At 42.6% G+C, this 16,075-nt stretch overlaps 2 protein-coding genes across 2 annotated transcripts in view; one reads left to right on the forward strand and one right to left on the reverse strand.

The window, feature by feature from the left end:
• SUMF1 (sulfatase modifying factor 1) overlaps window positions 1–9,797 on the forward strand; it is a 39,756-nt gene extending 29,959 nt beyond the window's left edge. The window contains exons 8-9 of the mRNA XM_050904591.1: window positions 4,946–5,005; window positions 7,926–9,797. Coding sequence (XP_050760548.1) covers window positions 4,946–5,005; window positions 7,926–8,036 — 171 coding nt within the window. The 3' untranslated portion in view covers window positions 8,037–9,797. The remainder of the gene's footprint in view (window positions 1–4,945; window positions 5,006–7,925) is intronic.
• Window positions 9,798–12,432: 2,635 nt separating this feature from the next.
• On the reverse strand, window positions 12,433–15,863 carry LOC127021667 (histone-lysine N-methyltransferase SETMAR). The gene is made up of 2 exons (XM_050904860.1): window positions 15,603–15,863; window positions 12,433–13,754 (listed from the first exon to the last, which is right to left on the reverse strand). The coding sequence occupies exons 1-2, from the start codon at window positions 15,861–15,863 to the stop codon at window positions 12,960–12,962; spliced, it is 1,056 nt and encodes a 351-aa protein (XP_050760817.1). The 3' UTR covers window positions 12,433–12,959.
• Window positions 15,864–16,075: the final 212 nt, after the last annotated feature.

The following is a 16,075-nucleotide window of genomic DNA, read 5'->3' on the forward strand; positions in this document are numbered from 1 at the left end:
AGCACTTGTAATTATGCAATCAGACTAAGTATGTCTGTTACAACATTACACTACAAAATAAACTTGCCAATATACAGTAAATTCTGTTCTTTAAATCTGGGATCAAAGTCTGGACCGCTCTGGCTTTCTGCATGTGGACAGCAAATGTCCTTCCACTTCAGTACCAGATGGTACACTTCTCCAGGTAATGGCATAAAACAATATTGTTTGATGGAACAAAGATTTGCTTGTTTTAATCAAATGTGACCTTAATTGCCGTGCTCTGATTAGTTTTTGTTATGGGTAAGCACAATCAAAGCAGGCTTCCTTCATCTATAAGGAAGATACAAGCATGAGAAAATACTAACATTGCAGGCTTTCTCCTTTTTTTTAATTAAAGAAATATGTGATATTGAGCTGTAACATTGTCTGGCCAAAGTTAGATAATGTTTGTACATTCTTACTTTACCAAGTATGTTACATGCATGCATTATTCTAGAAAAGCTATTGACTGGGGGGGGATCTTGGCTTTCCCGGATGCCATCCCTGAAGTCTGTGTAGTTCTGTGGAAGACAAAGCAGTGAAGTTTTTTGGGGTTTGGTTGGGTTTTTTTCAGTACTCTCTAAGCAGCCAGCACTCAGACAGGAATGAGTTTTGCATTTCTACATCTGCAGATGTAAGGACTGCTAAAGTTCTTTGTAAAACAAGAGAAAGTTTAAGCAAGTGATGTAGGTAGGAGAAAGACCACCCAGAGAAAAGGACTGTGGTCAGAACGGTGTGTGTGGAACTCCTGTGTACAGCGTCAGAAGCAGGGTGTCACTGGTAAGGGACATCTAGCTCTTCACACCTTTCAAGAAATTGAAATCTCTTGTTCCAGTTTGTCTGTAGGGACCTGGCTTCTTCCTTTACCTCAGTTTGGAGCTGGGAACGGGGACTTGTTTTTGAACAGAGATGGTTCACCCTATAAGTAGACCAAGGAGCTGCAGCACCTTTCTACCTATCCGGACAAAATTGTTCAACTTGATACGCTAAGGAAATCATCCAGGTGGCTTCGTCCTGCATGTGACATGTTTGAGGTTTCTTCAGTAAGGCTGGAGTAGAGAGAGGAAGATAAAAATAAGACGTTACGCAGTACAGGGGAAGGACAGCTGCTTGCCCTGAGCTTTACTGCAGCAGCTGAGCTGTGAACTTATTGGGAGCTGTAGTAAAGGGCTCCTGAAGTAAAGGAATGTGAATACAGCCCTTGGCTGCTGGGATGCTGACAAATCACCTGGGGGACTTTGAAGTCCTCAGTCTCTAGCAGTAAGTAGGGGGCTTGCACAGGGTGCCAAAGCAAACCATTAGAGAAAGGAAACGCAACACTTGATTCCAACACCACGTTCTCCTCAGGTAGACAAACCTGTGATACAAAAGTACAAAACAATGTAAATGGGGATGGGGTAAATGGGGATGCTCATCAGTTGGAATAAGAATGTCTTTTTCACTTAGTTTTGGTTGCTTTCAGGTCAGCCCACATGGCTTTGCTAGGGACCTTGGTGATAGGTGGTGCCTTTTCTAGAGAAGCTGAGCTACCTACTGAATGAAAGCATAATCACTGCCTGCAATGTTCACTGTTGTGGTTCTAATTTTAACTCCACAATAGCCTTCAAATGAGACTGAGAGGTTTTGTAAGCTGCATTTTTAACACTAGGGGGGAGAACTGAATTCACTGTGCCCTGCCTTTAGAGGCTCTGTGGTTCTTTTTAACCTCCCTTAATTTGAGTGCAGTCACGAGCTGAGAAAGGTATCAATCTAGTTGGTTTCTTGTGTAGTTACGTGTGCATTTGATTTTGTACGTAAGTAGCTGGATACAACTACAGGGAAATCTGGTTATCCCAACTTCCTTTATCTTTTCCTTTTCTAAACTGCAGAGCAAGACAGGGAAATATCAACAGCAAGAGAATTAAACGTAGCCCATAGTTGTCAAACAGGCAGTGATTGTTTCTCCAGCTAATGTGTAGTGATTTTCGGCTTTTCCAAGAACTTTGCCAGTTGTTTAATGATAAACTCTTTACCTTCACTGATTTTAAAGTATTTTGTAATAGAATAGATTATTGGAGAACAGTGTCAGACTTTTGCAGGTGGTAAAGCATTTCAGTGCTGTAATCCTGCTTCAGAGGCTGGGGGTTTTCAATTTAACTTGGTTTTTTGTTACCAAATAACCTTTGGTCGATTTTTGCCTGGCAGAAGATATTTGTAATGAATAAAAAGAGCTTATGCAATTACCATTTTCTTTGGTTCACATGCTTCTTCAGTATATGTTATCCCTCTATCATTGCTGAAACATACAATAGTCTTATGGTTGGACAATAAACCTTCTCATCCTAAATTACCATGCTCCTCTTAGTTTATAAAAGTTACTTTGGAGCTAATAGCAAAGATTGCTGCTCAGTATCTGCATTGCAGTTTTTAATGGGAAATCCTGCTCAGCAGCTCCATTGTTCTCCGTTTTGTCTTGTTCTCATATAACTTTTTTTAGGTCAGTTTTCTTCTGGCTGGCTCTACCCTGGCTTCCCTTAAAATGAGATTAACAGGCTGTTCGAGTTGATTGTGCTTGTTAGTGGCTTATCTCGGCGTGGGGATCTGTGCATCTACATGCAAGTTTTGTGAAGACAATTTCCAGAGACCTTGGCAACGGAGTAAGCCTGTCCTGTGGAGGAGCACCCAGGCTCGGAAACGAGCGGACACTGCCTCTGGGTGTGGTTTTCCTTGAGTATTTGTAGGGTATTAAATGCAGTAGTAGGCCAAATTGTTTTTCACATATCTCATATAAACTTTTGCAATAAATGTGAAGCTGCTGCAGTTTCAGTATGGTAAGCTTTCAATCTGAAGATTCGCAAAGCAGTCAAACTCAGTGGATGCAGTCAGTAGCTTCTGTAGTACCAGCATCAACTTTCAGGGTTTTCTTACGGTCCCCGTGATTTATATTCAGTGTTACAAATACTTGTCTTGTGTAGATTCTTCTAGAACTTCACCTCTGGAAATGCAGGAGCTGGGTGGGAGACAACTACACCCCTTGATACAGGGTAGGACAGTGCAATGACCAGGTGTAACCAAACTGGTCAAGTCAGTGGTCACTGAGAAGAGCCGGAGAGGTGTCATTCCCTGTGAATCCCCTCTTTGGGAACCTGCTGCTTAAAGGGGAATTTTTCTTTGGTGACTGCATTTACATTGGTCAAGGCCTTGTTCTTAAGCTTGTGCAGAAAGCACAGCGCCCTTCAGATACTTCCAGGATACATGGCTGGCTGCTGGACAGAGGGGACAAAGTAATTGGCAGAATTTCTTTTTCAGCAGTTGTCTGTTTTCAACCTATTATGGTACTTTTTTAATGGTACTATTTTGTGTCATTTACATACTCCGTAGCAATGAATTCTTTTTTCCGAACTGCTAAAAGCTGGGCTGATGACTTTCTTGTAACCTATATTTATGGATGTAGGTAGTGGTCTTAGCAGAAAATGCAGGGATTTGGAGAACATCACAGTGCCTTTTTTTTTTTCCCCTTCCTGTATTCCACAAATTCTTCTGATAAGGTTTTGTCTAGAAGTACAGACTGGATTTATACACCCTACCAATGAGTGAAGAAACTACCACTTGTACCTTAAGTTAAGTGAAAAATTCTTTATTGGAGGCTTGTACATAAGAAAACATTTTTGTTGCACACTAGTGTAACCTGTACAGAAACACATGCAAATCAGGTTTCTTACAACTTTGAGAGGATTCTTAGTGGCAGTACTAACTTCTAGGCTAGGCTTGCCAGTTCACTAATAAAAAACAATTTATTTTCTTGTTGTTTGTCACTTCTATAAGACAGATATTCTTGTGGCTCCTTCCTAAATGTATGTGGAGTGTGGAAAGCATGTAAGAACGTTTGGTATCAACAGTGGAAACATGAAGTATGGCAGTAGTCTCTAAGCATTAGGTGAGCGCAGTGGTAACTTTCACAGCTAAAATGAATGACGTGGGGGAATTGTTCACCTGCACAATAAATATGCATCAAAGTTAGCAAAAGAGTGTGTTATCAAGGAAGCCCAGCTTCCTCCTTGAACTACTAGGCCATCCTTTGGAGTTGGAATTGAAAAAGAAGAGTGAAATAACCTCGTTAAATCAATTTTAGGGCCAATTTCATAAGCACTTCAAATAAATCACATACATTACACTGGAAATGTACACACAATTACAAAATTGTTGCTCCTAAGTGCAGTGCTTTCTGCAGACCTTTTTAGCTGTCGTGATCCCACATAATAACAAATGTAGTACCTAGTGACTGGGAGATGATACAGAATGTCTTGCTGCACAGTCCCTAACTTGTGTTTCAGACTGGGTTTTGGACTGGAAAGAGAATGAATAAGCACCAAACACCGGGCATTACAGCCCCTCGTCGCAACTGGCCCCCCAACAGTGGAACTGCATTTAGAGAAGTGGAAGGTCTCTGTATTCCTTTTGGAGGCTCACGGGCGCCCGTGTGTTCGTTTCATAGCAGCGGAACTGAGGAGAATCACAGATTTCATTACATGTGCAGGCCGGTGTGTGTGAAATTCCTCATCTCTGGTTAGGAAACAAACTACAGAAAGGGATCTGTTTTCAAGGATCAGTACCCTCTCATGATTGCTACCGTGCTTTTTACAGCAAATTATCAGGTGCCTTACAGAAACAAAGCACAAGGCACTCTTGGCCAGTTGGCTGCAACTCAAATGTTGAGTATTTGCAGCAGCGGGGAGGGAGCACCATTACTCTCAGCTGTCTGCACCTCTCTTACAACAGAATTATTTCAAGTTTTCTGGTTCAGACAGACACCGCTGAAATTTGTTTACTTTGAGAATTTATGGCTGCTCCTTATCCATCTCTCTCTTCTTACAGCTTTTTACCTTTACCCTGTAATTAGCAGTTGTTCTTCCTTGAATACTAACCAGTGTCCTCTCCTCCACAGAAAGGGCCCTCGTCGGGGACAGACAGAGTGAAGAAGGGTGGATCCTATATGTGCCATAAGGTAATGTGAAAACGCCTGTGGTATTTTCATATTGATCTTTCCTCTGAAGGTGCCTGACTTGGCAATGAAATAATCTTCTGGCAGTTTCCTGACAGCCTGGGTGCTTGTTAAGGGGTTTCATGCAATTTAGGGAAGAGCAATACCTAATGTTCTTAAGGAGGTTTTTTTGGTTAGCTTGGAATTAAAACAAACAAACAGCTTTACTCAGTATGTTTCTTTAGATGTAGAAGTTAAAATTGATGTATGCCTTTAATGCTATTTTGATTATAATGCCTGAGTGATACTTGTAAGAGTAGAAAGTATGGATGTGACTTTTTTTAGTTTTAGAATGACTCTTGATCCGGAAGGGATATCAGGTGTTTGCAGAAAGATTGCTGGGAGATGAATGTTTCAGCTTAGTTGATAGCAGACTTGAAATTCTTTCTGAAAAGTCTGGATACCGCCACAATGCAATAGCTGTTCATGACACAAATCATATTTTAAACTCTGTTCATGCAGCGCTGGAAGAAATGCTCATTGTAGATTTCCTTTTTCATTAAAGCTGTCCTGTTCTTTTTCCCTTTCAAAGCCTGCAGCTGGCAAATCAGTCTCATAATTAGATTAAATTTTCTACAGTGAGATCCCATTTTCTACACTGATTTCCTTCTTAGGTGAAATCAATGTCAGATGTTAATTAGCAGTTTTGATTAAATTAACACAGAATAGACTCTTCTTCAGTGATGAATAATGTGACCCATTTTAAAGGCTTGTGAAGATTCTAGTCTGTCCTAGTCTTTTTTGTAGGTGATAAAACTAGGCTGTGTATCGAGACAAAAACCCCCACTGAATGCTATTAGTACAAGGGCTCTTTATTAGGCGCCTAAAAATCTGTTCAGACTAATTTATCTATTCTACTGCTGTTGTACCTCTCAGAGCTGACAAAGGCTAAAGTTGCACCTTTTTACAGGTACGCTAAGCAGCTACTTTTCTTTTCAAAATAGTTCAGCTTCTAAATCCTATCGTGTACTGTTGAGGTTTAGGGTAGACCTCTGCAGTGTGAGATAGCAGCGGCGTGCACCGTGCTTTGAGGGCAACAGCTGCTCTCTGGCTCTGCACTGCTATCGGAGCTGGTGAAGAAGGGATGTTTGAAGCTCCTTAGACGGAGATACTGTTAACTCACGGAGATAAACATGGGTGACCTGCTGCCTCGGCGGGGATGGCGTGGTTCACGGGGCTGTTCCCGTGATGACAGAGCCCGTTTAAGTTGTCACCACCCTCGCGGTTGTACAAATTGAACTGTTTAGTAGTGTGCCCAAACTCCTGAAGGGGTCTGGGTTTAAAGGAGGAAAACTACCCTCTCCTCCCTGCTTGCCTCTGCTCCCTCCCACCCCAACCCCCCCCACAAAAAGGAAGGGGAGGGGGGCAAAAAAAAAAAAGGAAGGGGAAAAAAAAAAAAAGGTGTTTGCTTTTTAACCCAGCCATTCCAGTTCAGAGCCTGACTACATGCAGCTGAACCAGCCTGAATGGAAGTGGTGGGTTTTTGTCAGAGGCCAGGAGCGGGAGGACAGGAACAAAAAGCTTGAGCCAGGGCTTTTGAAGTGACAGCAAAATGGGGCAGAACTTGGATGGATTGTACTGGAGTTGTACATAAACGCAGAGTCTGCTACCCCAGCGCTCTATTAGTGAAATTACCAGTGTGACTGTCCTCCTTCCATGCTACGGTGGATAACTGCTTCTGGGCAGTCAGTCAAACTTCAGGTAGCAAACCGCTTAAACTGGTTAGTTCTGCAGTTTGGAAACCACCGTTCCTAATGCCAGATAACTGAGAATCTGTAGCACCGTGACTAGCACAGGTTTTCTTTTTTTAAGGAGTGTGAGTATATTAATGTGCACTGAGACACAGCCAAATCTGTACAGCCAGGGAACATACAAAACACATTATAGACCAGTGTCTATACCTTGCTGTACAGATGTCTGACCTTGTCCTGTTTAGATTCATTTGGTTGTGTATAATTTAACAGTCTTTCTCAAAATAACTTGTACAAAGCACCCTGCAGCAGTCCTTTTCTGAATCTTTTAAGATGATATTTTTGATCTAAATTAGTCTGTCACAGAAATATCAAATCCTACAAGCTCAAGACAATGCTGGGAATGAAAGCGCAGGGGTATTTCCCACCGACACGCATCAGTGACATCACATGGCTGTATCTGATGGGTGTGAGGACAAGTCCTGTGAAATCATCTTGTGCTCCTTTCTCACTTAAAGCAATGAAATGGCAATGATGGTTCCTCCTTTCATTTTCTGAGAGGCGGCTGCCGTGTGATTGCAGCCCATTCTGGAAGAGGACAGTGTTCAAAGTTGTCTACTAGGAGTATCTGAAATGCAATTGAATCATTTTATCAGTGGCTTAATTTTAAATGTAAATGCTTTTATAGCCACCAGTCCAGATTATATCTTGATTATAAATATCCCTAGAATGCTAGGCAATGCTAGGAATACTGGGAAGGAGTTTGCCTCCAGTTATTCCTTTCTTCTTGTTGCACCTCATTCAGTGAAATGTTTTTTTGACAGGTGCCAGTACCTAGCCATTTCCCTTAGTATACTGATACACAGATCAAGGCCCTGAGATGCTCTCTCTTCCTCTGAGGAGAAGCAGAATGGTCATTTTAGCTCTTTCCCAGAGCAGGATATATTATTAGTTGACACTCATGTTATCAGATGCTTTGCCATTCAAACTACCTTTTGTATCAGCTGCAACTGGTCTCTGTATACAGTGGGATTTCCCTTATTTCTAACGCAGTGATTTCGATCTGTATCAGTTCATTGATCCTTCCAACAGCGTTTGAAATGTTTTGCTATATTAATCTAACAAACTTTTGCCTAAGGCAACACAAGCTGTGATATGCTCTGAAGTTCACTTTTTCTCCTCTTACTCTGCAGTCTTACTGCTACAGGTATCGCTGTGCGGCCCGTAGTCAAAACACTCCCGACAGCTCTGCTTCCAATCTGGGATTCCGCTGCGCAGCAGACACCTTGCCGGAGCTACAGTGACCAAGTGGGCTGTCGCACCGAGACGGGAAGGGCTGAATTTCACCTCAGGCTGCAGAGATGTGTGGAGTGTCGCTTGCTGATGACACAGAACAGAAAAATCTAGTGCTTAAACTTCCTGCTGAGGGGAAAATAAATCCAACACTACTCAACGTTGCTGGAAGAACCTTCATGTATTTATCTTTGGGGAACCTGGCCTGGACTTTTATCCTGACCAAATGTTTTATTGGTGAATTCTGTTGGTCTTAGCGAGAGTATTCTAGAGTTAACTAGCACAAAACTGAGCAGAAACATGCCAATTGTGTTTTAAAAGGTTAATTCATAGCTCCTTTAGAAAAGATCTTTATTAAATAGGTTTTTTTATATATAGTTTGAATTTCTATGCTCAAATCCAATAAACAAGGACTGTATAAACTTCTAGACAGCTTTAAAAGAAATGTGAAGCAGTTAAGAAATTCTAGACAGCTTTAAAAGAAAATTGAAGGAGTTAAGAAGAGGTGAGGACTGGAAGACAGACAGCTATGAACACGGGCAGTTAGCACAGCCCTTGTATTACATTCCTGTTGCAGTGAAAACCAAGTCCAGAAATGTGCTTTTCCTGGTGAGATACTTGCTCCTCTTTAGAAAGTGCCTTCTGCAGCTGAGGGATGATGATAATCCTCAGGGTGATGATGATTAGAAATGTTGTACATATTTGAATAAAATTTCAAGCATTTCTTTATGCTGAAGACTTTTATTGATGGAAAAACACTGGCAATTTCCTTTGAATTTCTCTTGGACACGGTGTAGGCTTACTTTGGGGACTTGCAAACTGCAAAAATGGCATCATTAGAAAGTGAAGCTAACATATGATTCCACCTGAATAAAAGATCATTAAAGTGAAATGATGGCAGATGTAACTGTGAGCTCTAAGGCCTAATAAGGTAAATTTTGAAACTATTCTGTTTAAAAAAAAAAAAACAAACAACCAATCCCACTTAAAAGGAGAGGAATTTTAGCAAGGAGGAAGGGAAATAGGAATAATGAGAGCTACCTCACTGAATGTATTTCAGGCCTTTCGCAAAGTGTTTTGCACTGTCACTCACTCTAGGACACGGTATCCGGTCATATTTCTGTGCCAGGCAATTGCTTGCTGTAAGTGGAGACCGAACAAGAGATCGCCGATGCAGCAAGCTCCGCATCAGAACGGCTCTCCTTTCGAACGTGTCGCAGTGAGCTGTGTGGCTGCCCTCGAACAGGCCTCTTCACTGCCTGCGTGTAGAACACGGATTGACCTCGGCCGTCTTCTCAGCTGCTTTGAGACCTAACAGTGAAAAATGTGGTGGATTAACGAAAACTCTTGCACTGATGCCAGTCCTTCCCAGCATTGTCTTTTCTGTACTAAGTTGGGCTTGGGTTTAATACACCTGGGGTTAATACACATCCATCACTTGCCAGCTCCTTCCCCACTTAAGGTTTCATGTTGAAAAGAAGATATTGGAGAACATCTGGGGAGCCCTTCAACAAACACCAGCCTCCAGTGGGGGGTAAAGGTAATTCTAGCAAGCAGAAAAAAATGATTCCAGAATACACCACTGTGACTTGGCAGGCACGGAAGCATGATAAAAGCTGTGGTAAATATTTTGTGTAGTAAAAACTGCCTTACCAGCATTAAATGTTTAATTAAAATCTATGCATTAAAAATGTCTGTTTTACTGAGAGTAATAGGGAAAGATTCTTTCTGTCTTTATTTCTGTTTTTCGAAAAGGCATGTCTCTGCCACAAGAAGGAATATACTTTATAAAAGATTTTGCCTAGAGTTGGTTTTGGGTTTTATTCTGGAAAAAAAATCCTTAAAAACTACACAGAATTCCATATTTTGGAAAATTCTTACAACTTTATTTAAATAAACAGCTTCATGATGCCACACCATCAGGTACGTCACTCAATACTCATTGTGCTGTGGGCGGCACGTGGAGGAAAGTCTTCCTGTTTTTCTGCTGAGACAGTGGAATGTGTCCCACTCATGCTGCTTTTGTTTGCATAATGGTTACTGTGTTTTCTTACAAGATCTTTCATTAAACATCCTTGAATTAATCTGATCAGATTTCAACGGGCATGTAAATCTCCAAGCTTGAGTGAGGATTGAAATATTGATAATCATTACTGTACTTTGAGAGTAGAAAGGAGGAGGGAGGATTACAGGGGGCTCACAGTCTTTTGAGCTGTTTGATTGGATTCACTGTGAAAGAGCACGCTGAACTGTGAAGTGGTAAACTGGGACTTGACGAAGCTGAAAGGAACCCGAAGGAAAAAGTGAGCAGAAGTGCAGCAGGTAGAAACAAGGGCCTATTTTCTTTCCCAGTTCCTTGTTAGGGGACTTTTTTTTCTTTTAGTAGGATTTTGGTCCGCAGCCCCAGGCCGCTGTAGTGCTAAGGCATAGCGAAGTATAATGCACATGCTATATGGAAAAAGGCCATTAACAATTTCCATGATGGTTTAGAACTCAATGACAACCTATTATTTCATGTTCTTGCAAGGCTGTTAACGTGACTGGCTGTTTTCAACAGTACAATGCTCTCTTCTTGTTCTGTGCTGTGGAAGTTTGTTCTAACCAGATAATATTTGGTTCACTTGCTAGAAACAGCATCAGCTGGCTGGGACTGAAAGGGTAGAATTGCACAGAGACAGAAGGCTTGGCTGTGTTCTCTGGTTTAAGGCTGGTGATGCAAGGACTAGATACTGCTAATGGCGTTTGGGGTTTTGTGTTTTGGCATTTTTTTTCTTTTGAATCTACACTTCCTTAACTACTCAAAATCATGCCAAGTACATATTCATAACAGGAAGCTAACAAACCGTGCCGTCATCTTGAAAACGAGGAATACAGATGGTATAAAACTAGTCTTGAAACTTTTTCAAGGAGGGAAACAGGAAGTAGATTGGATCATCCGCTCCAGTCCCGCAGGCTGACAGCGGCTGGGTGGCTGGCGCAACGCCCTTTGGGGGAAGAAAACCAGATAAGCCTCTAAATAGGACAGGAGACCTTGCAACCCAAGCTGTGTTCTGGTATCTAGTGCGGCGTGCATTCTGAGTTACGGGATCTGGAGATCTTCTCTTCTGTAGAAGCAGCCACCCTTAATCAGGCAAGGAATAAAGTTAATGGCCACTAAGCTTGTAAACTACTTTTGACAAGCAGCTGAAATCCTTTGGAAGCTTTCTGTACTGACAGAAGTGACACTTAATGATTAACCCAAAGAAAAATCACATGGTAATCTTTATCTTAAACTAAAACTACAGCCATATGTAAATCTCAACAGCAGTTCTTCATAACGGAAGCATGAAGATAAATGGGGAAAAGCTAACACTGAAGCTTATCAAGGAAGCATAGGTAAACACAAAGTAAGATTTTGTTTAGCAAACAGCAAAATAATAGCAGCAAAATGTCCTTTATCCCTTCTCAGTATCAGGTTAATCTTTCAGGTCCAAACCAAAGTTGTCTTTTATTTAAAAAAAAAAAAAAGTTACCAATGGCCTGCAGAACAGCTGATCCCCCTGAGATGCGCTACCTTGTGTGTGTATTACGTCAAAGGTTATGAGTACAGTTAAAGATCAAACTGTACAGAGCAAATAACCTAGGGGTTTGTGCCACTGATGGTGCACTGTGGCATGACTGTAAAAAGTAGCACTGCAGTTTATGTCTTGTATATCAGAGTTGGGGGAAATTCAAAACAAGCCTGTTTGAAGCTTCCTTAATTTGATCTTTCCTAGAAAGGAAATGAAGTAATGTGCAATTGCAGAACATACCCCATCCGGCAAGCGCTCTCGTGTATCCCTGGTGTAAGGAGACGCTCAGTAAAGCAGTGTATGCGTGTTAGACGTGTACAAGAATGATGAAAAGAAGAGGCAAGGACCTTCTCCCTCTGCTGGGAAAGGACAGGCCTTGCTTAATGCTGCCTGGCTCTGCAGGAATAGTAAAAACAAATCAGTGAGTAGCTGAAAGGACCACTCACGTATCTGCCAGCCGTTCAATAACGTAAAAAGACAAATTTGTTGTTGTTCAGATATACTTTTCTTTTTCCTACTTTAATCTATTTCAGAAATCAGACTAGCAGCATCATACTGCTTTAGACTGCAGAGTCTGAATTTGCTTCCTGAGCATGTAATAATAGTGCTGGCAAGTAACATGGATGTGCTGCTTGCTATTATTGCAGAAATCTTATCAGATGAGCCTTGAGATAGACGTGATTTAAAAAGATGGGACTGTACTTCTCAGAGCCTGCAGTACTGCGCCGTTTCCACAAAAGCTAAATAGTAATGAAACTGAACTAGTCACTTAAAACCAGATTTTGGCATGCAGCTAGGTGTGACTGGAGATGGAAAAGGCGGGGACGAAGCATTCAAGCTAATCTTTCTGGGCAAGTTTTTTTACATCAACAATAATTAGTTATGTTTTGTGGAACAAAAAAATTTATAGCAAATAATTTAAAAAAAAAGTTATTTTAATGGGATTTAACAAACCTAATGCCCTTCTTACAAATGTCAATGGTCCTTGGTCTCATTCTCTTGTGTAATTTTCAGTGACATTACTCATTGTTATCACATGTCCTTTCTGTGTACTAATATTAAAGTTCATTTTTTCTGAAAGGTACAAATTGAGAGAGGTGCTTTAACATACAGCACGCCGTCAGAAGAAAACCAGAAAAACACACCAGGCCTGGCTTAGTAACTGATATTGGAACCTCTTGAAGCTCCAGTGCTCCTTCATACCATCCACCTTGAAAACAGTCTCTAGGATGTTGCATGAAGTTATTCACAAAATCTTGCCTTTTAGCTGTTATTCAAAACCACACGTGCTTCCTTGGCGGAATACGCAATCAGAGTTTTATTTAACTGCAACTTAACTACTAGGGAAAATGTATTTTTTAGGTATGCTTAGGAACTGAAAAGCTATGGAGAGCTCCCTGAACAAGCATCTGGTGTGGGAAAGAGGGAGCTGTCCCAAGGTAAGAAGGAAGCACATGTGCGGGAACCACAGTAGCAAGGTTTTCTCAATCTGTTATCTTCCTCTAAAGATTTTTGTTCTCTGTTAGTTATTGGTAAATTATGAAATCTTCCAGAATAATCATATGAAAGTTCCTCTCCAGCAGAAATATCAGTGGCTGCAAAAAGTGCCAGTTTAGGCACCATTGAGTCAACTCGAACTGGCACCATAAATAAATTTGGTTCGCAAGAATGATTCAGGAATCTGCCTACGTTACCAATGTATGTAGGGTCAACAAACGTCTCCATTATCCGACCGCTATGGAGGTGCTCCCTCACCGCTATAATATAGTTCGAATCCTTTGATGTCTGGGCCTGAATTCTTCTACGTGCCTCATTAAAGCCTAAAACTTCACCAGCATATTCACAAACAAATCTTCCTTTAGCTATGAATTCCAGAGTGCGAAGACCCCACCCTTTCTTCTCAGTCTTGAATACCTCAAGTCTGAATTGCAAACCCCTCTGAACAACCCTGTTTTGACAGGATTCACCACACTGGCACATGGCATTGCATTCAAAAACAGGCCTGGCGTACTCCTCTTCGTCTGTAGGCCTGAGGCACAACCTGTTGTAATTTTCACCATGGCAAAGACACGAGCACACGTGAACCACACAGGAGCTGGTAAGACAAGAACATCCTGGAAAGGTGATTTCAGTGGGGTCAACGTCTCCGTCTGCTCCAGCCACGTTGTCTGGGCTATACTGCGAAGAGAACAAGAGTCAAATCCTTGTCGTGTTCAATGCTTCTTTCCACAGAGGCTATCAGATTTTTAAGGAGTCTGTGTTTGGCAATGACTGATCTCTCAATGTGGGGAACTGAAATCATGAACAGTTCTTTTTCCTGTAAACTTCTAACTACAATTCTAACTCTTCTAAAACATTTTAAAGAATGCAAACCAGGTATTCCATGTAGACTGAATTGATAGTCTGTTAGTGACTGGATTTCTCAAAATAGTCTACTAGCCAGAAAAAAAAAAAATTCTTAGCAGGAAAAACATGTCAGCTGATTGGATCTAGTTTAATCGATACGATTTTTGTTTATAGAAATAGCAAAGTATCTTTAAAGTAATTTTTCCCCCCTTCAAAACACTCGATAAGCTACTTGTAAGGTTAGTCTATAGCTATTTTAAGTCACAGAATTTCAAATGCCCATTTTTGTTAAAAATGAAGATACTTTCAATTTATCTCTTCAAAATGTTGCATTCAAACTTTCTCCTGCTAATGCTGTTACAAAGTGATAATGGTGTTGCACTAGCACACCTCTACATATTCACAAAAAAGCTGAGCTAACCACTCTACTGTCAGGGTAGAACATGAGATGGTATTTGCTTCACCCTAAATTCTGTTTGCGGGAATAGATGTGGTTCAGTTCAAGGAACCCAGGTTGAAAACCAGGTTCTCAAAATTACACTAATGCCCCCAGCAGGTGAATGATTATAGAACCATGGACTGTTGCAAAATCAAAGCTCATAGAAACTTTGCTAAATTTGAGAATCAAAATATAAAGACAGCTACATGTATATTTTTACCTTCTTCTCAGCATTCAGCTTGCAAAGCTTTATTTAGAAACCTGGTGTATGTGCTATTACTAAATATTACATTTCATAGTAGCTTATGTCTGGTAGCTTCTGGGTGTTGTGAAACATGCCAGTTCATTCGGAAGTTTCTTTTTTCATAAACATCGGCTTTCTGAGTCCTTTGGCTTTACTCAAAACCAAGTTTAATAGTCCCTTATCTGTTCCCATCTTCTCCCATTCACTGACTACAAGCTTTCCTGTTTCTGTTAAATACCAGCACACCATGCAGTTTAGGAACATTAGGGTCTATTTGGATTAGGTCTTTATTTTTTTCCCCGGGCTTACTAGAAGCTTCTTCATTCTGTTTTCTAAAGACTCTCTAATATCACTGAAGCAAAATCCTAGGCAATCAGGTGTACTTCCAGGAACTGTGTTTGGAACTTACTACACGTAATACAGAAAATGGTAGAAACTGGACTACACCTGAGAAAGTATGAAAAAAGTGAAGAGTTTAAAGCATTGTCCTGTATTACTAGATTATAACTTTTCTTGTAAACCGCTTCAGATGGTTGTGCAGTGGGAAGCATCTGCCAAGCCTGTCAGGTTGTTACTCCCAGTCTAGTTTCAGCCTCCGGTCGACGCCAACGCCCTGTAGCGCAGGAGCTTTATTCCTCCTAAAAGGTGACGTCTTAACTGGGCAATTAAAATCTACAAAATGCCACACATGGGGAGAAAAACTGCCTCTGTACGTAACTGAAGCGCACGGCGAAGAGCGAGCATATAACGGCACGAGTGCTGAGGGGCTGGGCGCGGAGGTGCAACGAGCCCCGCAACCCTGCTGCTGAGCGCCACCCCGAGAGGGCAGGGGCTGCGTTCCCGCCTTGGCGGTCTCCGGGACGGGCTGTCTGAGGGGACGGCCTCCCTCAGGCGCCCCGGGCCGCGCTGGCCGCTTCTGCTTCTCCCTCCCGCCTCCGCCTCCCCCGGTCTCCCCCGCCGGTCCGCTTCCCGGGGCGGCGGCGGTGCCCGCCCCTACCTGAAAGGCCGGCGGGGCCTCCCCGGGCGGCCACAGCGCCACCGCCACCGGCTCCAGCCCGCCGCTCAGGTCCTCCCCGGCCGCCATCGCCCCGCCCCGCCCCGCCCCCTGCCCCTGCGAGGATTGGCTATCCGGTCCGAAGCATCTCTTTGGTTGGGCAGAGGGAGTGACGCACGGCGTGCGGGCGCGCAGGCGCTGTGGTCGCTTAAGAGCTGTGGCGCGGGAGCGAGAGCTGGCCTGGCGCTGGGGGAGAGCCGCCATCTTGTGGTGCTCCTTCCCTCAGCGAGGCTGGTGTGGTGCCGGGCCGCTCGCTGCGGCGGGTCTGGGCGGCGAGGGGAGCTCCGCGTCGCCGTGCGTCCGTGGGATGAGGCTGCTCTTGGCCAGGGGTCTGGGGGAAGGCGGTGTGGCTGCCACCGTGGGTCACTCCCTGCGACGGGGCTGCCGCTCCAGAAACCGGTGCGGCTTTGTGTGAT

This window comes from Gymnogyps californianus, chromosome 13 (assembly GCF_018139145.2).
Source record: "Gymnogyps californianus isolate 813 chromosome 13, ASM1813914v2, whole genome shotgun sequence".
In the NCBI taxonomy this organism is placed as follows: Eukaryota; Metazoa; Chordata; class Aves; order Accipitriformes; family Cathartidae; genus Gymnogyps; species Gymnogyps californianus.